This window comes from Coenobita brevimanus, chromosome 1, assembly GCF_032717465.1.
Source record: "Coenobita brevimanus isolate Jiangsu-jjx chromosome 1, ASM3271746v2, whole genome shotgun sequence".
NCBI classification, from domain to species: Eukaryota; Metazoa; Arthropoda; class Malacostraca; order Decapoda; family Coenobitidae; genus Coenobita; species Coenobita brevimanus.
In genome coordinates this window covers 61,210,508-61,235,990 of record NC_136954.1, presented here as the reverse complement: position 1 = coordinate 61,235,990, position 25,483 = coordinate 61,210,508, and the positions used below count along the sequence as shown (strand labels likewise).

The window sequence follows — 25,483 nt, the reverse complement described above, 5'->3', positions numbered from 1 at the left end:
AGACAATGTAGTCCTGATTTTAAGGTGAGGATGACATGTAAAAAATTATCTAAGTTGCACTTATGATCAGCAAATCCCCAAATATCCCTCGGACACATCTGGTTGGAGTTCTTTAACCAACTAGATTAGGGGTTCTCAACCTTTCTCCCACCAAGTACCCTACGAGTTATCAGACCACTGACCCACATCCTCATAAATCTGATTATGAATACAGAATGGTAATATAATAAGACTAATTCTATGTACAATGGTACTAATATAGTATAATGGATATTATCAAATGGTTGGAAATGTAATGACTTTATTAAGCAGTTAAGCATTAACATAAATGTCAATGTACAATGAAACTACGAAGGGGTAAAACTGTAGCTGTTGTAGTTTATGAATAAAAAAAAGCATTAAAACTAACTCAGAGCACAACGGTACTATACTGGCTACTGTACGACTACAGAAATTATAATTACCATACTTCATTTGGCAAGTAAGCATTAACACAACGTTTTAATATTACAACCAGTAATAAACTTCCATCTGAAGGCTGTGCCAGTTTTGTGCACACAAGTTTCTCAATTCGAGGAGCAGTATTAGACAGGCATACTAGAAGGTCATGTATCATGTTATGCCGTGCCCAGATTTTGGTTTTCATGTTTAACAAAGCTGAAAATTCTTGCTCACACAGGTATATACTAGGGAACATCATCAAAGATCTGACAGTAAGATGAACTACATCAGGGTAAAGCTCACTCATTTTAGATCAGAAATTGGTCAAGGAAAGTGTTTCAAATGCATCTTTTGCAAAAGAGTCATTCCCCACCTCTAGGAAATCTTGCATATTATCTGGGAGAGGGGGTACATTAACAATGAATGGATTTATTCTTACTACCTACAAATGATTTTATTCAGCTGTCAGGAAACCTGTTGTTGTGATGGGGTAAATGAAGGCTGCACCTTACCTATCCACTTCAGTAAGTCCCACCAAAGATGACTAAAACTGTTTGTAGATAGAACAAAAATAGGTGGATGAAGACTGAAGTAATTATAATGGCTCACCTGCTTCTGACACAGAACACTGTCATGAGTTCCCTTACCAATGGCATTTTGTTTATGACCCCAGATCCAACAACTGACTAAACTGGCTATTGTTGTTGCTGATCAACCCCAGTATGTCTGGCCAAGCAGATCAATCAACTGCAGGCAAGCAACCACCCCTGCAGGGCCATCTTGTGCGGCAACTAGTATTCCCTTGCCGGTGACAGCACCTTGCCACAGTAAGGCATGGGGAAAAGTGTGGAGGCTTAGTTCCTAGGTGGATGCCGTGTCTGCATCTCTCCACCCAGTTATCAGGGGCAACACATCAGGCTCCACCTCACCCTGTAATCTGGTTATATGGTTACCACCCAGCATTATAAATGATTTCTTGAGTAACCAGAAAATGTTGGGCTTGTCACTCAGTGTTGTACCACCTGAAGTGGAAATAAGAGTAATAAAAAGTGACATGAAGGGAAGGGGGAAATAGGAAGAGGTGAGGAGACACAGAAAACGAGAATGGGGAAGGAAGAAGATTACAGTACTTCCCAAGTGAGTGGATGATGGTTGCCACCATCTATTGGCTACACAGCAAGAACAAAGCAGGACAAAAAATATATCGAACTGAATGAGTTAAAATAAAAGGACAGTGACTTACCCTCTTCTGATGCAGTACGCTGCCATGAGTTCCTTTAATTTAGGCACTTCTTCTAAGACCCCTGAGCCTATGACTCCAATCTTGCTGGTGAAGGGATTACCAAACACATCCAGGGTGTCAAGCTGGAGGCACATCATAGATGCAGGCACCTCCACCAGTCTGTTGTTACTTGCTGACATGGTTCTGAGGAGGAGGGAGCAAAAATAAGTTACAGGCAGCCTTCATTTAAATACAGTGGTGGATGCGTTCTAAAGTATGGCAACGTTCACTGACAGTGTTCTGCGGAGGAGAGGGCAAAATGATTTATAGCCAGTATTTCCTCTTCCTTCTGCCTGTGGGTGACTCTACACTGAATGACAAGCCAAAAGGTTTCCTGTACACCAGGAAACCATTTACTACGCTGGGTGGTAACCATATAACCAAATTTTGGCGCCTGGTGGTTTAGTTGGTAATTATTGTGCTCTAGTCGGATTGAGCCGTTGAAGGTTTATATCAAAGGGGTGATTGGGTTTATTGCTCACGTAATGCCACTCAGGGATGAGTGAGGTTGGCCACTCTCATCTTAAATGTCAGGTCCAACTGCCTAGCCCCGGGCTTCTACGCTCCTCATGGGGCAATGTAGGATTGGATGATGGATGGATGGATTCATTGCAAGCTGTTGATCAACCCCAGCCTGTATGACCAAGCAGACCCATCAACTACAGAATGCAACTGACCCTGAAGAGCCAGCCTGTGCAATGAACTAATGTTGCCTTATGGCTGACAGCCCTTCATCAGAGCGAGGTGTGGGGAAGTGTATGGACATTTAATTCCTGGATGAACACTGCATTTGCATCTCTCCACCCAGTCAACATGGGCATCATAGCAAGCTCCACTTCACCCCATAACGTGGTTTTAGGGGTACCACCCGTGTTGTAAATGATTTCCTGGGTTACATGAAACCAACAGACATCACTCGGTACAGAACCACCTGAAGTGGAAAGGTGCATATTAAAAAGTGACAGGAAGGAAAGGGAGAAGTAGGAAGACAGGAGGACAAACACAGCATTACGATGAGAGAGAGGTAGGAAGAAGAAGGCTGCACTGCATCAAGTGAGTGCAAGGTGGTCCCCACCACCTTCTTCCATCATTATAAGTATTATATATTCTAAAATATTACAATTTTTTACATACAACTGATAATTTAAATTAGGTGAAAACGATTAATCAGGTACATAAGTACTAGTGAAACAAAAGTTTATATTATAGTACTGAAGAGGTCCAAATGTAATGTTATTCATATACTCTAGATCAATACCATCCAATGGACTGAATATACAGTACTCCAATCCAAAATTAGTGACACTGGTACTGATACCTTAATTTGTTCAGCTTTCCTAGTGAAAAAGGGAGCCTTTCAAGCAGGTTCCCCGCCAACTTAAGCCTGGTGAGGGACTGTAGGTGGCCCAGGGTGTGAGGTAGTAGTTCAAGCTGGAAATGCAAGTGAGAGGTTAAATAACAACGCTACAGTGGAATTACGATATACAACATGGCAGTAATGGATGGTGGTCTCCCTCATCTGATTTTTTCTTTTTTACTCAGAATAAAATTCTAAAAAGAGAAATACCATTGAACAAGTTCATCTACGTCCACTGTAATATAAATAAACTAGGCTCCTCAGTTCAAAATTTCACCATGGTAACTGACTCAACATACAGCCATTAACTGAGATACCTGTACAGTCAATATAAGAGTTCTGACAACAACAATGATAAATAAATTGATGCATGGACTTCCTTTCTCCTGGATCCTACCCTAACCACTAACACTGAGCACCGCAAATGTTTGTTTATCATAAGGATGATGCTCAAGGTCAACAATTTTCCAGACATGCCTTTTCACATAACCTTTTGATGGTATGCAAAAGCATGGCATTAAGGTTACAGATGCAAATGAATAGATGCTTGATTAGGAAGGATAGATAAAATATCTGGCCTAAGTACTTAAGTACAGTGCAATAAACTCCTGATTACCGAGTGCGGCATTATCCGGCATAGCCAATGGCTGAATTAAAATGGTATCCGGCAGTAAGCGTAAAATCTTTGACATTATCCTGCATGAAGGACCCTTTTTTCTGGCTAAGAGTACATTATTATCTTGCATGAGTCAGTTGTTGACATCAAACATCCAGTCATAATCACAAAAAAATTGAAAAAATAAAAAAATAAAGAAATACACAAAAAGAATGGAGTTATATTGTACTGTAATGTGAAAGTGGTGGAGTGTTGAGGGAGGGAGGGAGGGTTGACAGTTTGTGGGTCTTGCAGCGAACGGGGAACATGTTGGTGGTGGGTAGGGAGGGGAGATCCAGTGGTAGGATGTACAAGAGTTCTGATTGGTTAAGGCAGGGGAGGGACAATTCTAATGCAGTTTTCATTGGCTGGCAGCAGGTACGCAGAAGTTCTCTCACTCTCCACTGTATTCCTCTGCTGCTATGCTGCTGATATACACTTGAGCCTACATTGCAATCCATGTCTCTTCCAAAACAGTACTGTTATTAAATGGCAACATTGTGATGGGTTTCCCTCCACCACCTGGCTGACCTTCTAGTGTTGCTGTGGCTCTCTGACATGTTGCATTGCTGCCCCCCCCCCCCTCTCTCTCCCGCCATGGAATTCCTCACCTTCTTTGCTGTTCCTCTCCTCATGCATCAGCTTCTCCTTCTCTGAAGTGTACATTACTGTGTTCTGAAGTGCACTGTACATTACTGTACTGCATTGTACAAGTGACTGTTAGATTTGGCTAAGGCACCGATGAACGTGTATTGAAAAGAAAAGCCGATTAAATTGTGTCACCAAACAAGAAGAGTTGATGAAAATGTGTTTATTCTACTAAACAAAATAATCATGCTACAAAGGAGTCGTAAACACAAAATATAAAATCATTTAGACAACTGTTTCTTCCCAAGTTAAGTCTGTCCTTGTACTATGTGATGACACTTTTGTTATGTTCTGTGGTGGACTCATCTACTAGAATTTCAGTCGATGAAAGTACTGTACAGTATGGTGCACACAGTACAGCACAGTGAAGCATGCTTCATTTTACTGATGTTTTTTCTTTTCTTTTTGATGTTTTGATTGTTTTTGGTGTTACTGTACAGTATTCTCCAATAATGTCTTCACCACCACCATCATCATTATCATTGCCACCATCAACAAGAAATGTGTTTCTGTACAGAATATTACAGATTACTTCAAAGTATCCTACAATATTTCAATACTGGGAATGTCTTTTAGCTGTCTTTCAATGATTTATAGTGTTTACAATGTGTGTGTTTATACAATACAGGCCTACCCCGATATCTGGCAGAGTTGCACACCAGTGGGAGTGTTCAGTCAGCAAGTATGTCAGATATTGAAGCAATTTTCCCAATAAGATACTGAAGGAAAGCCAGAGATGCATTCCAGGCCCAAACCCAAACTCTCATATACCTTACTCAATCAACAGACTCTAACACAGAAACACCATAGGTAATGTTATTATCCTCATAAACAACATTATTGCTAAGAAACACCACAGGTAATGTTATTATCCTCATAAACAACATTATTGCTAAGAAACACCACAGGTAATGTTATTATCCTCATAAACAATACTTCTGCTACAAAATGAGACACCAAACATCACATACAGTGCAGTAAGATGATGAGATGTCCAGTACTGAGATGCTTCAGGGCAATGACAGCCAGGCAGGCAGTTGGCAGCGCAACAAGCAGGAGTGGGGAGGGCAGGGGGATGAGGAGGGAGACAAGCAGGGGTGGGGAGGGTGGGGGGACTGGAGGAAAGTAAACTGGGTGGGGGAGGGAGACAAGTGGGGGTGGGGGAGGGTGGGGGGATGGGGAGGGAGATAAGCAGGGGTGATGGAGGGTGGGGGGATGGGGAGACAAGCAGAGGTGGGGGAGGGAGACCAGAAGAGGTGGGGGAGGCAGACAAGTGGGGGTGGGGGAGGGAGACAAGCAGGGGTGGGGGAGGGAGACAAGCAGGGGTGGGGGAGGGAGACAAGCAAAGGTGGGGAGGGAGACAAGCAGAGGTGGGGAGGGAGACAAGCAGAGGTGGGGAGGGAGACAAGCAGAGGTGGGGGAGGGAGACAAGCAGGGGTGGGGGAGGGAGACAAGCAGAGGTGGGGGAGGAAGACAAGCAGAGGTGGGGGAGGGAGACAAGCAGGGGTAGGAGAGGGGGAGGGGACAGGGAGAGAGACAAGCAGGGGTGATGGAGGGTGGGGTGATGGAGAGGGAGACAAGCAGAGGTGCAGGAGGGAGACAAAAATCCCAAACTGCCCTACTACCCCTCCCATCTCACTCACTCACTCACTCACTCATTCACTCTCTCTCTCTCTCACTCACTCACTCACTCTCCCACTCACTCACTCATTCACTCACTCACTCACTCACTCATTCACTCACTCACTCTCACACTCACTTACTCTCTCATTCATTCACTCACTCTCACTCACTCACTTTCTCTCTCTCTCTCTCTCTCTCACTCACTCTCACTCACTCACTCACTAACTCACCCACTCACTCACTCTCACTCTCACCTCACATACACACACACACACACGAGACATGCAGGAGTGAGGGAGGGTGGAGGGATGGGGAGGGAGACGACCAGGGCTGGGGGAGGGAGAAATGCCTGGCAGTGCTGAGCGTGGTGGGGGATGGAGGAGGGATGGAGGGAGGACTGGGAGAGCCTCATGCATCACATTTGCATTCAGACTCACTCGTTTCAAACCTAGGGAGGGGTCAAGTGTTTGGATTAGTGAATTAATGGTCGTTCCGACTGTGGGAATGTTCCCCCATTTCTTTTGTTCGGTCTAGCGAATCGTCAGCTAGCAATGTACTGGATCGCAGGGTATGCCTGTACTGCCAGGTGAAAGAAAATGGGTCTCCTGGCTGGGGGTACTTTGCTATTATCTGCACCATCAACATGAAATTGCTTCTGTATATAATATTACAGTGTATATACTTAACAGCACACTACAGTATTTTGTTATTAGGAATGCCTATTAGCTGTTTTTTGACATTTTAATGCATTCTGTAGGGGCTAGACAGTGGATAAGTGTTATAGGGCTGGGGGATAGGGGCCCTAAGGGGGGACTTTTGCATAAACTGGCATTTTGACAGTATTCAGCAAGCCTTTGGCTCACTTTTGCCAGATAATTGAACGTTTACTGGATATACTGTAGCTGCAAATAATCATGGTTGCACCCCCTTTTCAACCTTGTAGTCAATGGAATGACTATTCCAGGAGCGTGTTAAGTTCATCTGATTAAAAAATCTACAAAGAAATAATGTGTGAACAGTTTTTGCTTGTCAGATGGAACTAAGATTTCAATGGCCTGAATAACAACTGAACAACTGTGTGGCATATCTGATTGGATATTCTGTTGATAAGTTCTCTTTCTGTGGATTCTTCATCTTATTTCTGGATCATACCTTCCCACTACTGCATGGGTACTGTATTAGGATTAGGATGATGACATGAAATTGCATCTTTAGAAAACAATACAAAAATTAAATACTCAATTAAATGGTTAATGGGAATGTTTTGAAAGTGGATAATGCTATCGAATGTATCCAATAACATGACAATATGAAACAGATAAGAGAAGTGAACTTTAAAAACTCACTGGAGGATGATGACAGTGCAAATACATTTTTAGAAAACAACACAAAATTAAATAATGAAATGGTTACTAGGAATGTCTTAAATGTGGAAAATGCTATTGAAAGTATCCAATAACATGACAATATGAAACACAGACAAGAAAGGTGAAATTTAAAAACTCACTTGATGCAACTAATATACCAATAATTATTATTAATGATGTCTAGGAGGTGAGGAGTATGACAGAGAGAAATGGAAACATTGTACAGGGAATGCAAGTAAGAGAGCTACAAGGAAGGTGGAGGTGAGACACTTGACACCAACCTTATTATTAGAGAGATCTAGAACGTGGAGTGTATGTTGGACAGAACCTGAAAACACAGTATGGGAAATGGAAGTGAGGCAATTTGAAGGAAGATGGAGTTCAGTGAGGCATTTCATCTGTCCCAGTGACTTCGGAAGCTCACGAATCAAGTTCTGGCCGAGGTGGAGGTAGTGGAGTCTTTTAAGTTTGGTCATTCGTGCCTCGACCCATGTCAGCTCTATGTCATTGATCTGTTGGTAATGAACCCCTTCAGTACAGTTACATATTTTTCATTTCATTGCTGTTCTCCCCTTATGATTTTATTTAGTCTAGAGGAGACTGTCTGAACTAAAGGAGTCAGATACATGATGAATTAACTCTATTTTACAACTGAATGAAAACAGTGTGATAAAAAAAAAGGAAAAAGAGATGCCAATGTGCTGAAGCTCCCATATGTACATGTTGTTAACAATTCAACAACACAAGGAACTTAGAAAACTATCAAATGCTTTGTGCATTATGGTATCTAGGTTTGAAGGTCTATGCCAAAGACCAACTTTGTTAAGTAAACTAAATGATTCTTGCAGCACAATGATTTTTGCCACATAGGGCAGAATACTGGTGGCTATATTCAAAAGGTATTCTAAAAATGCCTCCACGAGCATGCATGAACGCAAGTATGCACACACACACACACACACACACACACACACACACACACACACACACACACACACACGGGAACTACAAGAAGAATGTAATATGCATCATGAATGGAGCAATATATGGCAAATGGAATTCAATGTGGACAAATACCATGTAATTAAGTTTGGTAAAAGTGGAAAAACACCAGACTGGGATAATAAGCTAGGGAGTTCAACACCACACATATCAAAGAAGCAGAAGGACCTAGGAGTGATTATCAATAACAGACTATCTCTAGCTGACCACATCAATGTAAAGGTACAGAACATGTATATGATGCTTACAAATATGAGAAATACCATTCACATATATAAACAAAGACATCCTGAGAAAGATAATAACATCATTCATCAGGCCAACCCTGGAGTATGCATCAGCAGTCTGGAATCCAAATCTCAAAAAACACATAGATAAGACTGAAAAAGAACAAAGGGCAGCTACAAGCTTACGGGATCTAAGCTATGAAGAAAGACTAGAAAAACTGAACCTACCAACATTACAAGTTGGAAAGAAAAGAGGAGACATGATTATGTTGAATAACTGAATTACTGGGAAAGAGAAAATAGACATCAGTGAGTATATATCCCATGGGGAAGCATCAAAAAGAGGACATTGCAAAAAAATGAATAAAAAGAGGGGTGATAAGATGTAAGGAAATTCAGTTTCCCAAACAGAGCAACTGATCAGTGGAATGCACTACTGAATGAAATAGTGTGTGGCAAAACTATTCATAAATTTAAAGATACATATGATACAAATGGTTTAATACACGGGACAGTATGAGCTTGACTCATTCCTGTAAAGATGCAATTAGGTAAGAACACACACACACACACATACATATGTGGAGCCAGAGCGAGCAGACATGTCTCAACCACGTCTGCAAACCTTAAGTAGTATTCAGGAATTATGTTTGTCCTGTCTCCTGTAGTCATCTCTAAGGTTTAAAGTATTGTCTGTTAATATAGTCTGCCAAAAATGCAAAGAGCCACTGTCAGTAAATATTTATGTATACATGAATGTTCACAGGAATCTTGATAACAGCTGTTAGTACTGTACCCAACCATCAAACATGGCTGACAATGTAAACACTGGGGGACCCGAATTTCCAGGATTTGACAGTGAAACAAGTGTGATGGATTTAGTTAAAACATTGATTATGAGAATTAGTGAACTGGAAAAGAAAGTGGAGGATCCAGTATCAAGAAACATGCCAGAAGATACCAAAAACACTATACAGAGTCTGATACAGGCCAATGAGACAGCAAACCAGGAGATCGCGAATTTGAAACAAGAAAATATCAAATTAAGGAGAAAATTAGAAGAAAGCAGTAACAAAACGGAGACGGTGAGTACTGTGTTCATCCATTCGTCCATCATCCAATCCTACATTGCCCCATGAGAAGCATAGGGGCCAGGGGCTTGGCAAGTTGGTCCTGACATTTAAGATGAGAGTAACCAGCCTCACTCATCTCTGAGTGGCATTACATAAGCAATAAACCCCAACCATCTCTTGGATATAAACTTTCACCGGCTCAATCTGATTGGAGTGCCGTAAATACCCACTAAACCCCTAGGCATCATAATTTGCTTATATGGTTACCACCCAGCATAGTAAATGGTTTCCTGGTGTACAGGAAACCATTTGGTTTGTCACTCAGTGTAGAGTCACCCACAGGCAGACGTAAGAGGAAAGAATGAAGGAAAGAAAGACAGAAGAGGATGGAAGGAAAGAAGGATGGAGGAGAGGAAAGGGCAGACACCCAAGAGCAGCACTACATCGAGTGAGTGGATGGCAAGCGCCTCCACCGTACTGTGTTTGAAGAGCAAAAGATAAAGTGGGCACATATGGAGGGAGAACGGAAAGAAGTGGTCAGCTTAAGGGAAATCATTCAGGAGGAAAGCGAAATGAACAAGAAAAAAATGGAAGAAAATGTAGTGACAATACTGAAGAAGAAAGAGAAAACAGTGAGAGAAACTGTAGAGAGGAACAGACGTCTGGTAATATTTGCAAACAGGGAGGAAGAAGAAAAGGTTAGATCTGTGAGATTCGAGAGAGACTTGAATCAAGTGAGAAAAATATTGGGCAAGATCGATCCTGAAGAAGGCAAGTGAGAAAAAGAAATTGAGGAAGTAAGGAGGATGGGCTGTATGAGAAAGGGGAAGGAAGACCAATGAGAATTCAGCTGTCATCAGAAAGTGTAGTAAACGACATACGTAAAGCGACCTGGAAACTAAGTAAAGTGACAGGGATGGAAAATATTATAGTATGAACTTTATGCTCCCTCTTCTGTCTTTCTTTCCTTCATTCTTTCTTCTTCCTTCTGCTTGTGGGTGACTCTACACTGAGTGACAAGCCAAATGGTTTCCTGTACTCCAGGAAACCATTTACTATGCTGGGTGGTAACCATATAACCAAATTTTGGCGCCCGGTGGTTTAGTGGGTAATTACAGTGCTCCAATTGGATTGAGCCAGTGAAGGTTTATATCCAAGGGGTGGTTGGAGTTTACTGCTCACGTAATGCCATTCAGGGATGAGTGAGGCTGGCCACTCTCATCTTAAATGTCAGGACCAACTTGCCTAGCCCCGGGCTCCTATGCTCTTCCTGGGGCAATGTAGGATTGGATGATGGATGGATGGATGGATGAAAAGATATGAAGGAAGAAGAGAAAGAGAAGTTCTAGAATCTTTGAAGGAACAAGTAAAGGAAAAAAAATGACAGGAGGAAAGAGAAAGAATGTAATTTTTTTTTTTTCAAGTGATGGATATGAAAGTAAAAAAGTGGTATGTGAGGAACTAGAAGTGAAGGAAACAAGGGGAATGGCTGTGAATATGAAAAAGAGAATAATGAGAAAAAAAAGGGAGGAAGTAAAGCTAAGAATCATGTACAGTAATATAGATGGGTTAATATCTAAGCAAGGAGAAATTGGAGACCTTATAAATGAAAAGAAACCTGAAACTGTTTGCTTGGTGGAGACTAAATAGCCCCGAGATGTTGATACAAAATTCTTTGAATGGAACAATTATACTATTTGGAGGAAGGACAGGGAATGCAAGTTTGGGGGAGGTGTCAAGATTTTAACTCGTACTGATTTAAGAGCAAAAAATGTAGAAATTGAAAATACCACGGCTGAACTTCTGGAATAGAAATAGAAGACTGTTTTGAAGAAAAACTTGATGTAATTATATTTTTTATGCTCCCCCAAACTAGAGCATGGACAAAAGAAGATTATGAGTTAATAAGAGAATCCATTATTAAGCTAAAGATGTTAACTGAACAAAGAAACAGAATAATAATCATGGGGGATTTTAACTGTTGAGAAGTGATTGGGAAGTATGGATGCTGAGAGCAATGGGGTATTATGGGAAAATAAATTAATGGAACTGGTGATGGAAAACATTTTAACTCAATTAATTAAAGAAAATACAAGAATTAGAGGAGACGACGAACCATCAAGACTGGACTTGATATTCACAAACGACCCAAAGATACGAAGAACATAACCTACCAATGCCGTTTTGGTAAAAGTGATCATCTGGTTATTGAAATGGAAGTAGTGGGAGTAAGGGAAGGAGAAAGAGATGCAAAACACAGAGAAAATAGATATAATTATGGGAAGGCAGACTTTGCTTACCTGAGGAACATTTTCCAAAATGTACATTGGAGAAAAATGAATGAGATCACAAATATTGATGAGAAATATGAGTTTCTGATAAAAATATATAAACCAGAAGTTAGTAAATATGTCCCAAATTCTCCACAGCAATGGAAAAGAAGAAAGAATGGTTTACCAATAGGTGTAAAATGGTACTTGAGACAAGAAAAAGAGCATGGAATAAAGTGAGAAGAAGGTATAATGAAAGGGCTTGGGATGAGTACCAGCAGGTAAGAAATGAATATGTACGGGTGCAGAGCTAGGAAGAAAGGAAATACAAAAAGATATTGTAACTAAATGTAAAAAAGAGCCTAAACTATTTTATAGGTTTGTAAATGGTAAAATGAAAGTCAAGGAAGGTATAATATGATTGAGGGATGGAAATGAAACTTAAAGAGAAGAAGAATTGTGCAAAATAATGAACAACAAGCTGCAGTCAGTCTATGTGCTGGAAGAGGAATTTAGGGAAACTGAAATGGAACCCAGGATGACGACAATGGTGGAAAATGCAATTAACATGAATGAGGTGCTACAGTTGATGAGGGACTTGGATGTGAGGAAAGTAAAGGGACCAGATGGTGTGGCTGGATGGATCCTGAAGAAATGTGCTGACCAATTAGTGTGGCCTGTTTATGTCATCATTAAGAGCTGTCTGGAAAATGGACAGATACCTAAGACTGGAGAAGAGCAAATATTGTGCCAATCTTCAAGGGAGGAGATAGGGAAAATCCACTCAGTAATAGACCTGTATCACTTACTAGTGTTGTTTTTAAAACTTGTGAGAACATTATTAGAAAAAGATGGATAAAGTATTTAGAAAAAAATGAAGTGATAACACCAAGACAATTTGGTTTTGAGGAAAGAAGATCTTGGGTTACTAACCTATTAAGTTTCAATATTAGAGTAATAGATGTCATACAAGAGAGAAAGGGATGGACAGACTGTATCCATATTGATCTCAAGAAAGCATTTGACAGGGTGCCCTATAAGAGACTGCTGTGGAAGTTGAAGACTATTGGAGGGGTGCATGGGAAACTAATAAAAAGGATGGGAGATTATCTGACAGGAAGGCAGATGAGAACAGTCATAAGAGACAAGGTTTCTCAATGGAGAAATGTGACTAGTAGAGTACCCCAGGGTTCTGTCTTAGCCCCAACAGTGTTTCTGATATATATAAATGATTTGCCAGAAGGTCTGAATAGTTACATGAGTATATTTGCACATGATGTTAAAATCATGAACCATATTAAATGTATTGACAGTTGTAAAATATTGCAAGAGGACTTGGACAAACTCCACAGCTGGAGCCAGACTTAGAAAATGGATTTCAATGCCAAGACGTGTCATGCATTAGAAATGGAAATGAGTGAAAAAAGACTGCACTGGACATATAAAATGGACAATGAGATAATTCGTAAAAGAAAAGATGAGAAGGACCTGCGAGTGATTATTCAGGATGACTTGTCACCAGAAAAGCATATAAACAGAATCATTGGAGGCACTTACAGATTACTAACCAACATGAGAGTGGCTTTTAATTATATGGATGAGGAAATGCTGAGGGAGCTGATAGTGACCATGATAAGACCAAGACTAGAGTATGCAGCTGTGGTATGGTCACCTCATTTGAAGAAGCACATTGATAAACTGGAGAGGGTTCAACGGCTGGCAACAAGGATACCATGCTTAAGGGAACCGACCTATGAGGAGAGACTAGAAAACCTGAAGTTACCAACACTGAACGAGAGAAGGGAAAGAGGTGACTTGTCACGATGTTTAGAAATGTAAGAGAACTGGAAACGGTAAATAGAGAGAATTTTTTTGTACAGGATGATGGAAAAACAAGAGGCCATGACTTCAAGTTGAGGAAAAACTGATGTCTTAATGATCTTAAAAGGTTCAGTTTACCGAACAGAAGCATAGGTATTTGGAACAACTTAGACGAAGAGGTGGTGCAGGCAAAAAACAATCATGTGTTTAAAACTCGACTGGAAAAACGTAGATATGGAGACAAGATAACACAAGCTTAGCTCAATTCATGTATACTACGAATAGGTAAATACACACACACACACACACACACACACATAAACATTCTTAATTCTAGAAATTTAAGAAAATTTTTTAGTCTACTATACTGATTAAAGATTCATGATTTTTTTTAAATTCAAACACACACACACACACAAACATTCTAAATTCTAGAAATTTAAGAAAATTTTTTAGGCTACTATATTGACTAAAGATCCATGATTTTTTTTAAAATTCAAACTACTGCAGTATCTTATACACTGATATATTTCAACACATACACTAATACTTCATAAAGTGTCCAATAATTCAGGCATACATTAAGAAATTAAATTGTGCAAATTTATATAGCATATATCCACACAATTCTAAACAAGTATGGTAATCTGTTCTTTTAGTCTTGAACTGGATCAAAACTTAGATTTTGATAAGTTAGTCAAGTAGGTAGGATTCTCACTTTAATAGTTCACAGTCCCAGATATGTAGTAGTAGCAACAGTAGTTGGAATCTCAGGTTCATTTGAAATGTGAACTGGGTGGACTGCAGACTGAAGATGCCCCTCACTTGCAGCCTGCCACTGCCCTTTCAAGGGGATAGGGAGGGAGGGGCAGAATGCTTTTACAACTGGACAGCCCCACCATCCAACTACAGCAGTGCCACCACATGAAGACATCTCTCTCCAGCATCTCCCCCCCAAGATATATAATGGATGTTAACCCCTTCTGTTTCATGATGTACTGTATTTTCCATTTTATCCTTGCTACTTACCGACAGCTTTCTTTCAGTTTAGGAAAGAGTTCAGGTGGTAAATGGGTTAGAGAAAGTTGCATCTAGCCCCTCCAGTCTAAAAAAAAGTCTCTCCAAAGCTGAATAGAATCATCTGATAGTAGTAATAATAAAAAAGACCACTGTATGGAAGGGGTTAAAACATGCGAACATCTTGCTGAACTTTACAGTACTCTTTTCACTTTAATCTGGCCTAAAATTGCTATTTTTCTACTCTCAATGCTCAGCTGTTCCAAGCAAATAATACAAGAATAGCATGCTACTCAAGAAGTGATATGGAGAGAAGTTAGAGCCACAGCATTGTCTTATTCTGCCACTTAACTATGCAAACTATGCTGGAAAATGAAGAAAACCTTGGCAAAGTTATGGAGAAAACATTATATTGCAATTAACAAAAACCAAGTGAAACAGACTCTCACTTTATCTGCTTAGATCCCAAACTCTTAACAATATATCTAATCAAGATACTAAACCCTACCTACCCAACTTTTTAGTGGGAAAACTAAGATGAAAAATGACTGATCAACTGATTGATCAATTGGTTGATTGACTGACTGATTAACTGGATGATGATGATGATGATGATGATGATGATGATGATGATGATGATGACGAAGATGACAACAACGACAACGATAACCATCATCATCATCATCATCATCATGGTGGTGGTGGTTGTCAGTATGATGATGAGTTACAAAGATGATGATGATGAGGATGATGGTTACAAAGATGATGATGATGATGATGATGATGATGATGATGACAGTGATGGTTACTGAGATGATGACAATGCTGAAAGTAAGAGCTCACAAATCAACATTACCCTGAGACTTTCAAGGGAATATGGGAAGGCAGTGGTGATGGGATATTCTTGCTTGGTTGTAATCACCATTTTTGTCTTCGGTCTCTCGACCTGACTCTGTTTCACTGGGGTCAGGCTGGAGAGGTGAAGTTTCTTGATGTCTTTATTCTGAATCCCAAGTTTCACTGCGGTAGATGGAAAGAAAAAAAAAATGGGTTACATAATGTTTGGACTGTTATGGAAAAACAAGCTTCTAATCTGTTTTACAACTTTACGGTTGTCTGAATTTTGAATATACAGTATAACAATACATTTTGAAAGAATTTTTACTCAAATATGGAAATCTGTTACAACTGAGAATGGCAGTATTTCTATACGCTGGTATAATTTTTCAAGTGATCACTTCACAGTACTGTGCAATTAAGATACATAATGAGCTTTACTTCAGGATGTGTTGTTCCATTCTGACAGTGGACTTATTCTTGTGTTGGATCCTGACCATTTTCTCACAAACTGAAATAAGCCTTCAGCTAGAGAAACTGAGAAACCATGTCTACCTGCAATAACATGTAAACCTACATGTGTGCAAGAAGCTCTTTGCTAACACAGGGTCAGCTTTCACACACAGGTCATGCTCTGGCACCTTGAAGCGAATGGTAAATTTTCCCTCGGACAAAAACTTTGTAAACACAGACTGTATGTTGCCTTCAACCTGTGGGATGGTAAAAACTTCAGCCATAGGTCATATGCGATAAAGAGATGCTATCTCAACACATAAATATATCACACAAATACTCGGCTGAATACTGTATAAGTACCATTATGCAATGCAAAATACAGTACAATACTTCCTCATTGCAAAACAAGTACAGAAAGATAATAAATCAACAGCTCCACATGATAAAACTTTTGCAAAGCATCAACATCCTAATAAATTATTTTACATCAACATCTTAACACATCTTAACACATCAACATCTTAACACTTCTTTGATCGCACTGGCTTTTCCCTATGTAAACATGCAATAAAGTAGAACACACTACAGAAATTAACCTTGTACTTTGTGCCCTGCTTATTCTGTGCAGTACACAAATGAATGAAGAGACTGGATACATCCACTTTTGATCCTGGTGGACAACCTATGCCAAGTGAGGAGCGAGTTCCACCACGTTTGTTGTTTAAAGAGAGTGATGGTAACATGCGGTTGCTGACCAGCACTTCACAATTGATCCTCATCTTGTCATCTTTAAAGGAATATGGCAGAAAAAATTCCATTAGCACAGGTGAAAAGCAAGACATCCTTAGGAGACCTGAAGTTGGTATTCTAATGGGACCTAACCTGGACATTAAAATGAGACCTACGGTAAGCACATTTTTTTATTTTCCCAATTCAAGATAAGTAGATGTGAATAAACCTATATGTGATAAAAATAATCCATCCATCCATTGCCAGACGCCATGTATCCCAAACGGGGTGGTCAAGGGCTTAGAGTTAATTGTTTTACAGGGAGGGGCACTAATCCTCCACCAACCCCACTTGACACGTAGGGATGCCAACAGCATCTGGTGTTCCCAGGCGGTCACCCATCCAAGTACTAACCAGACCCAACGTTGCTTAACTTCGCTGATCGGACGGGAAGCAGTGTACTCAACGTGGCATGGCCGTTGGCTATTTTCCTATTAAAAGCTGCCGATGTTGTGCTGATTCGGTAAATGGCCGGCAATTTGGGAATTCATCACACCGGCATATGATTTGGTCCCCTCTTTGAACAGCCAATAGGATTGAGAGAAAGAAGACACATAGGCAGGTACCGGTACTAAGGGACGCTACCTTAGGAGCCAACCACAAGCAAGCTCTCACTGTGAGAAAAAAATGGGAGACTTGTGAAATACTGAGTGATTTAAAGAGCTGATGTCTTGTGCTGAACAGCAGATACCTATACAGGGTAGATGCACAGTTTAGCTGTAAAGGACAGAGTTTCTCGTGGAAAACACGCGAAAACTTGCTTATGAACCATGAGGAACAGCTGATGCTGTGGGAAAAACAGGAAATACAGGTATCTTCCGGTGCATTTTCAAAATAATTTCCCACAAAATCCGCAAACCCATGAATAGCAGGGGTTGACTGTACGATGATGTAGGGGAAACCTGGCATGCTGATCCCATGATTTTTTTTTTTTTTCTCTGTATTGAAAAATACATGAACTGAACTCAGTAAGAAATGTTTGCTCATTTGTTTCAGCAATAATAATACCCAGTAAAAAATAGAAATTCATTCGATCCTCAAAGCAAATGCTTAGATACAGAGTATCAGCACGGTTTAATGAAAAAAAGTGCAATCTAAATCTAAAACATATTATGCTTGCATCTGCCAGATTCTGTTCATAAGGTAAGAATGAAATGAAGCCATCTGTTGTGGACCAGAACTCAAAGTTACATGCAAAGGTGCTGGGAAATTGTGCTTGGGTGACAAGACAAATGGCCTTGATTTAAATTTTTGGGATTCCCCAGGAATATAAGTAAATACAGCCAACTGCTGTGATGGACAATGATGCATGATGGTTAACCCCTTAAACGCGGCCGTGTACAGTCGCGTCCCCCTGAGTGGCGGGGTTGTATCGCGGTCTGAGTACCTGTAGGAAAATATTCGCCAAAAATCAGAGATTAACCCTAGAACATTATACTTGGTATGGCAGATAGTACTTACATTCAGCTTTCTCCAGAGACAGGTGTTGAGCCTTCGTGGACTATCCAAGGACTTGTGGAGACTTGCAAAGTTGGGTAACCAAATCTTCACTTTCACACCTCCAGCAACCCGGTTTCCCCTCTACCACAGCCTCATTCTGTCACAGTAAACTTTATACTACAACTTAAAGGTAGTTAGGAATCCGTATTTGTACAATAAGCACTGAAAATAAGGCTAAAATCAACGGAGCGTACGGCTGACATGCAGTGCGGCGGCAGTCTTCCCGTCACTCAACAAACATTTCTATTTTCACAGCTAAAAACATGTATACTACATTATTTTCAATCATATTACTTCCCAAAAGATCACCACAGCGCGCTTTTTATTCTGCCTTACGCTCGTCACTTTATTCTCGTTCCTGTCGGCCGCTTGCACTGACTCGGAAGAGCTAGAATTCGCCATAATGTCACTTTGAAAGCTTGCGGTAAACTGACGCTAAACAGGGGCAAACCATGAGAAAAAAAGCTAGTGTTACAACTGGGGAAACAAGCATTTCCTATTAGCATAAACTGCTTGTGAGAGGAGAGCGTAGATTTACAGTTCTGAGCACTCAGAGCACTGCCATGTATCACAGCCAGGCTGGCAGGGGTCGTGGTGGGGGGGAGGGACGGGGGAAAAACGCGATACTTGGCAACAACGGAGGTCAGTGGTACAAAGGTCAAGTGTGCTAAAAGTAGCTAAAGGGTGGTGGTACTGATAGACAATACCAGCTGGAGCCTGCCTGCCCGCGGTTATTCAAAATTTACTAGAATCGCAAACGCGACGCTCCACCGTTATGTCCTTTTTGCCGAGCGTTGCAAACGCGACGATCCGCGTTTAAAGGGTTAATGCACTGACAGATACAAGACAGCTTATTGTATAGCATTTTTTTAAACTAGCCAGGTGGTTGCCAGGATGAGTCATGTGATATGCTCTAGCCAATAATGTGAGGTCCTGTCTTGCAAATCAATTTCACTATGGCTTCTTTTAAGTACAGGCGGGTACCGATCTTACGAGCTAATAAGGAGCCAGGATTTTGCTTGTTAGCCAAATTCTTGTTAAACGAAGTGAAGAACTTATGGGGAAAATAGAGTTAGGGAGCAAGGCCTCTGAGAAACCACCTCAAAACCACCAAACTGGCTTTCTGATCATTTTAAGCTGGAATAAGGGGTTAATACAAGAAGGTACGGTAATACACCTAACAGCATTAGAAAACAGAAGAAAAACATATTCAACAATTTCTGGGCGACAGATAGAAAGCCGAGCACGCTTAACACTGGGAGCACTAGGGGTCGCATTGGAATGCTTAGAAGATATGGTGATAAAGTAATCCTGGTCACAGAAAAAAGGCACGCTTCAAGACCGACCATGACTGGGCAAGCTTGGCTGGAAGAATGTTTACGAAGATAAGGCGGGAAGAGGTTTGCAGAGCTAGCATGCTACTCGTTTCCTAGCTGCCGAGGTAAGCAGGGTGGACAGTTGCAGCACGACCCTCGTCTCGATTCTCGTAAGTGAGAATTTTTACCTGCTCGTTAAACAGGTGGTGGTGCAAATTCCAAGACCTCGTATTAGCGAATTCTCATTAAGTGATTGCTCGTTAACTGGGACTTGCCTGTGATGGTCTGAGTCTCTCCCATTCCTACTCTTGTTTTTTAGGAATTTCAGGACTATAATTAAGGTAAGGTTGGAATCTGTTTTGGTTAGGACTGGATTGTTCAGGGTCTCAGTTAGGTTAAGTGGAATCAAGTAGGTAAATGTTTAACCCCTCCATGGCCATGCCTCCGGAATTTGTCGGGACCCACAGGCCAACCATGAGGCCAATTTTTCAAGTTCTGAAAACATTTTTTTTTTCTTTGCCAAACTGAAGACAAACATCAGACATACCTGGCAGTGCAATTTTGAGCTTCCTAGACCCATCGTGAGCTGTGCAATGGAGCATGGAAGTTGAGCAAATTTACGCAGATGATATCAGTGACGAAGAATTTTTTTTCTTACAATTTTTTTTTTACACCTCAAAAAATTTCAATGGTGCTGAAATGGTTTGAAATGACTAGATATCTGTATTATGAACAAAATCAGTGCATAATATGGTAGGTTTCATTTAAAAATATATATATATTATTTTATTCACATTCTTTGATGCTGTGTTTATGCAAGTATTGAGTTATTTCTGTGGTCTGGGTGGTTTAGTTTGTGTCCAAAGAGAGGCAAGAGATGATATTTTTAGACTCTAACCAGACAGGTGCCCTCCTTTGTGTGAACAGGCCGAACCGCAAAGTCTAAAATTCGATACGACTCGTGATTATCACCTTCCACAAGGGAATTAGTATGATGGGAAGAGATAGTGTTACATCCATACAATCATCACAAGAACACTTCATTTCATATGTTGCTGAAATGCGTGGGCAAAGCAAGAAATATGTAAAATGAACATTTTCAGTAAATAATACATGTACCGGTACTTATAAATAAAAATATCATAATTATGAAAGTTTTCCCTCTTCTTTATGTTTTTATGTTCCCTACATGACAGCAAGTGGGTTGGCAGAGGGTTCGTGCCCCTCCCCGGAAAACAACTAACTAAAAATACTGTACAAACAAGAAGCCTCAGAACACTACTGATTAACAGGAAACGACTAAAGGCCAACGGCCATACCACGTTGAGTACACCGCTTCCCGTCCGATCAGCGAAGTTAAGCAACGTTGGGTCTGGTTAGTACTTAGATGGGTGACCGCCTGGGAACACCAGATGCTGTTGGCATAACGTTCTCCCTACGTGTCAAGTGGGGTTGGTGAAGGATTAGTGTGCCTCCCTGTAAAACAATTAACTCTGAGCCCCTGGCCACCCCGTTTGGGATACATGGCATCTGGTAATGAATGAATGAATGAATGACTAAAGACCAAACAAAGCTCATGGTACGGATTGCAACATAGAATGTACGAGGTGCGAATGATGAGATGAAAGAGAGAAAGATTGTCCACATGCTTGAGGGTGCGAAGGTGGACATATGTGGAATAACTGAGACTATATGGAGAGGCAACTGTGAGGGAATGGGAGTATGGATGGGGTGGGAGTAGATGAGAATGAGAGGGCAAAGGAAGGAGTATGTATTGTTGTGAGTAACAGATGGAAGGAGAATATAAAAGATTATGGATCAGTTGGCTCAAGGACTGTGTGGGCAAGACTGAAAGCAGGACTACAAATGTTGGCGATTGTGTGTGTGCATGTGTATGTGCCAATGAAAAAGCGTGCAAGCAGAGTGAAAGAAGAGTTCTGGGCAAATGTGGATGCGTGCATGGAAAAATTTCAATGGAATGAGAGTGTTTTTGATTGGAGATATGAATGGAAAAGTAGGTAGTTGGTGAGTGGGGTGTGCCTGCAGAAATGAGAATGGCAGTGCTCTAGTGGACATTTGTGAGGGGAGGGGATTGGTGATAGTCAATACCCTCTTCAGACACAAAATGATCCATAGGTATATGTGGCGAGTGATGAGACAGGTGGGTGGTGAACTGAATGAATGGAGGGCAATGATTGATTGTATGCATGTGGATGACAGAATGAGAAGGTGTGTAATGGATGGAAGAGCATACTGTACAGAGTTGGGGGATTGGATATTCTGACGACCATGTGGTGGTGGTAAGCATCAAGGTTCAAATGTAATGGAGGTATAGAAGGAAGGATGGACAGGAAGTAGTAGTCCATACAAGGAGAGTGGAGAGGTTGCAAGAGGATGGAAAAAAGGCAGAATCTAAGATAGAAGTGGAGGAGCAATTGGGTAAATACGATTTGGAGCAGATGGGGGAGGTGGAAAGTGTGTGCAAGATATTCAAAGAGGAAGTCTGTGCTGTATATGAGGTGGTGTGTGGGGTGAAGAGAAGACAAAAGGGAGTGCAAGGAACAGCATGGTGAAATGAAGAGGTGAGACAGGTTGTGGCACAAAAGAAGAAAGCATATAGTGAGTGAATGGGAAATTTGGGCATGGAGGAAGTTGACAGACAGAAGAGAGAGTTATATGTAGAGAGGAAGAGAAATGTGAAAAGATTAGTAAGAGAGAGTAAGATGAGAGAGGATGAGGAATTTGGAAGGAATTGGAGTGTAAAGTGGAGGGAATGTAAGAAATGAGGTAAGAAAGGGTGATAATGAAGTTAGTCATGGAGCGAAAGATAAAAATGGTAGACTGCATGTAAAGAAGGGAGGAAAAGTGACCAAATGGAGACAACACTTCCAGAACTGTTAAACATAGCGAATGAAATTGATGCGAGGCTAAGTGGCTGGGAAATAGTTGGGAGAAGGATGGAGGTGAAAAGAGAGGATGAAATCAGTAGGATGGAAGTAGTGGAAGCAATGAAGCAAGTCAAAATGGGTAATTGATGGAGTGTGTGGTGAAATACTGAAGCAAGGGGAGACACAGAAGTAGAATGGATTTGGAAGATATTAAGACTGGCCTGGGAGAAAGGTAGAGTCCCGGAGGATTGGAAGTCAAGTATAATTATTCCCCTGTACAAAAGAAAAGGTGAGAAAGAAGTGTGTGGTAATCACAAAGGCATTTGTCTTCTTAGTGTAATAGGAAAAGTGTATGGTAGGATACTTACTGACAGAGTTAAGGAAATAACAGAGGAATTGGTTGGTGAAGAATAGGGAGGTTTTAGGAAAGGAAGAGGTTGCATAACTCAGATATTCATTTTTAAAACTCCACCGGAAAAGTTTCTAGAGGAGGGAAAAAGTTGTATGTAGCCTTCACGGATTTGGGGAAAGCATATGACAGGTGGATAGACAAGGAATGTGAAAATTATTAGGAACATATGGAGTGAATGGGAAGTTGCTGAATGGCATGAAGAGTATGTATAAGGGGGCTAAGGTGGCAGTGCACATGGATAGTGAATTGTGTGGATTTTTCTATTCGAATGTGCCACTGAAACAGGGATAAGTCATGTCTCCATGGTTGTTCAATCTGTATATGCATGGGGTTATAAAAGAGATATACATGTATAAGATGCTACCCAAAAGTTTCAGTAATTTGAATATTGTAGGAAAATAAGTTACCTTACCTCCTAGTTCTCACTGTCGCCTTTGAAGCAGTCCCCCTGGGCATGTATACAGTGATTCCAACGTTTTTTCCATGTGTCCATGCATCCCTGGAAGGCTTCAGGTGTGATGGTCTTAAGCACATCCTACAATTCTGTCTGGATCTCCTCAATTGAGTCAAATTGACGCCTTTTCAGTTGTAATTTCAGCTTGGGAAACAGGAAAAAGTCGCAGGGGGCAAAGTCAGGTGAATAGGGTGGGTGGGGAATGACTACCGTATTAGTGGAAACCAGGAACTGCCAGACAACTGATGTGTGGGAGGCGGCGTTGTCATGATGCAGGACCCAGTCCATGTTCTTCCACTGTTCTGGATGTTTGCAGTGGATGTTCTCCCTCAGAAGCTGCAATACTTCGCAGTAAAACTTTCCGCTGACAGATTTACTGGGTAGGATGAATTCCATGTGAACAATCCCTTGGATATAGAAGAAAACGATCAACATCGACTTGACATTGCTGTGAATTTGACGGACTTTTTTAGGCCTCTCTGAATTGGGAGACTTCCATTGCGATGACTGCTGCTTTGTCTCCGGGTCATAACCATAAACCCATGATTCATCACCAGTTATGACCATGGAGATGAAGGTGGCGTCATCTCTGACCTGATTCTTCAGCTCCCTGAAAACTGCAATGCGATGTGCCTTCTGCTCGTTACTCAGCAGTCTTGGCATAAACTTTGCAGCAATGCCTCTCATGTCCAGCATGTCTGACAATCACACTCCCATATGACAGTCCGATATCACAAACATCATGGATAGTTTGTCTACAATCAGCAAGGATAGCCTGATGAACATTTCCGATGTTTTCTGGTGTTGTTGCCATTGACGGTCGTCCAGAATGGTCATCGTCTTCGATAAATGTTTGTCCTTCCTTGAACTGTTTATACCAGGAAAATGTTCTGCTTTGGGACATGGCATTGTCACCAAAGGCTTGCTGAAGCAACAAATGAGTTTCTGCAGCCGTCTTGTTGATCTTCAAGCAGAACTTGATGCAGGTTCTTTGTTCCGTGAGGTCTGCCATTGCAAAACCGCCAAACCACCTACACATCACGTTACAATAGTATGCATATCTCAACAACACGTCTGCTCACAGACATGGCCGGGACCACACTGACGCACAAGGGGTGCTGCTGACTCCTCCTAGCGGCAAATGGCAAAACTGCTAACGGATTGCTCCCTCTGTTCAAATTACTGGAACTTTAGGGAAGCACCTCGTATACAAGGTAGGGCAGTGGATGTTGGAGCGACTTTAATGAGAGAGGACAACTTTTGGAAACTCCCTGCACTGTTGTTTCCAAATGACACCATACAGTATTAAGTGAAGACAAAGAGGAACTGCACTGCTTGGTGAATGAGTATGGAAGAGTAAGAAACAGAATCTAAAGGTGAATGTAGGGAAGAGGAAAGTTAATGTCTTTGAGAGAAATGAAGTCACTGGATGTACAGTGATGCTGGATGATGAGGAAATGGAAAATGTGAGTGCATTTAAGTACTTGGGCAGTGTGATGAGTAAGGATGGAAGTTTGGAGGGTGAAGTGCTTGAAAGCATATAACAAGAAGAAAGGTTGCTGGTTCTTTGACAGCATTGATAAGAAACAGGGAACTGAACATGGAAGTAAAGAAGTCACTGCATGACAGTATTGTTTCCAGCTCTAAAACATGGAAGTGAAGCTTTGACCTTGTTGGAAGGACACAAGTCTAAAGCGAGAGCAGTGGAAATGAGTTATTTGAGAGGAGCATGTGGAGTTACATGGAGAGACAGACTGAAGGAAGTGAAGGAGCATTGTGGTTGTGGATGTGGATGTGATAGAATGCATCAGCAGAAATACACTGAGGTAGTTTGGCCATGTGGAGAGGATGGAGAGCGAGAGACTAAAGAGGAGAGTGTATGTGACTCAGATGGAGGGGGGGAGACGGAAGGGGAGGCCAAGGATGAGATGGAAGGATGGAGTGGAGAGGTATCTGAGAGAGGGGGGAGTGAGCTGGGAGCAAGGCAGTGAAACAGTGGGGAACTGGGCGACATAGAGGCAATTTGTTTGTGGTCATCCCTTATGGGA

The 25,483-nt window shown here is 41.2% G+C and overlaps 1 protein-coding gene and 2 non-coding genes across 3 annotated transcripts; 1 reads left to right on the top strand and 2 right to left on the bottom strand.

Moving 5' to 3' along the window:
• Positions 1-1,347: 1,347 nt before the first annotated feature.
• Positions 1,348-16,855, bottom strand: Lrr47 (Leucine-rich repeat 47). Its single transcript, XM_080277175.1, has 7 exons — positions 16,673-16,855; positions 16,198-16,330; positions 15,640-15,803; positions 7,655-7,885; positions 3,042-3,154; positions 1,685-1,867; positions 1,348-1,463 (listed from the first exon to the last, which is right to left on the bottom strand). Exons 1-7 carry the CDS (start codon positions 16,853-16,855, stop codon positions 1,445-1,447), a joined length of 1,026 nt encoding a protein of 341 aa, XP_080133301.1. The 3' UTR covers positions 1,348-1,444.
• Positions 16,856-17,170: 315 nt separating this feature from the next.
• On the bottom strand, positions 17,171-17,289 carry LOC145418578 (5S ribosomal RNA). Its single transcript, XR_013900715.1, has one exon. It is a non-coding gene; the product is annotated as a 5S ribosomal RNA (ribosomal RNA).
• Positions 17,290-20,986: 3,697 nt separating this feature from the next.
• Positions 20,987-21,105, top strand: LOC145415946 (5S ribosomal RNA). The gene has a single exon (XR_013900187.1). It is a non-coding gene; the product is annotated as a 5S ribosomal RNA (ribosomal RNA).
• The last annotated feature ends 4,378 nt before the right edge of the window (positions 21,106-25,483 follow it).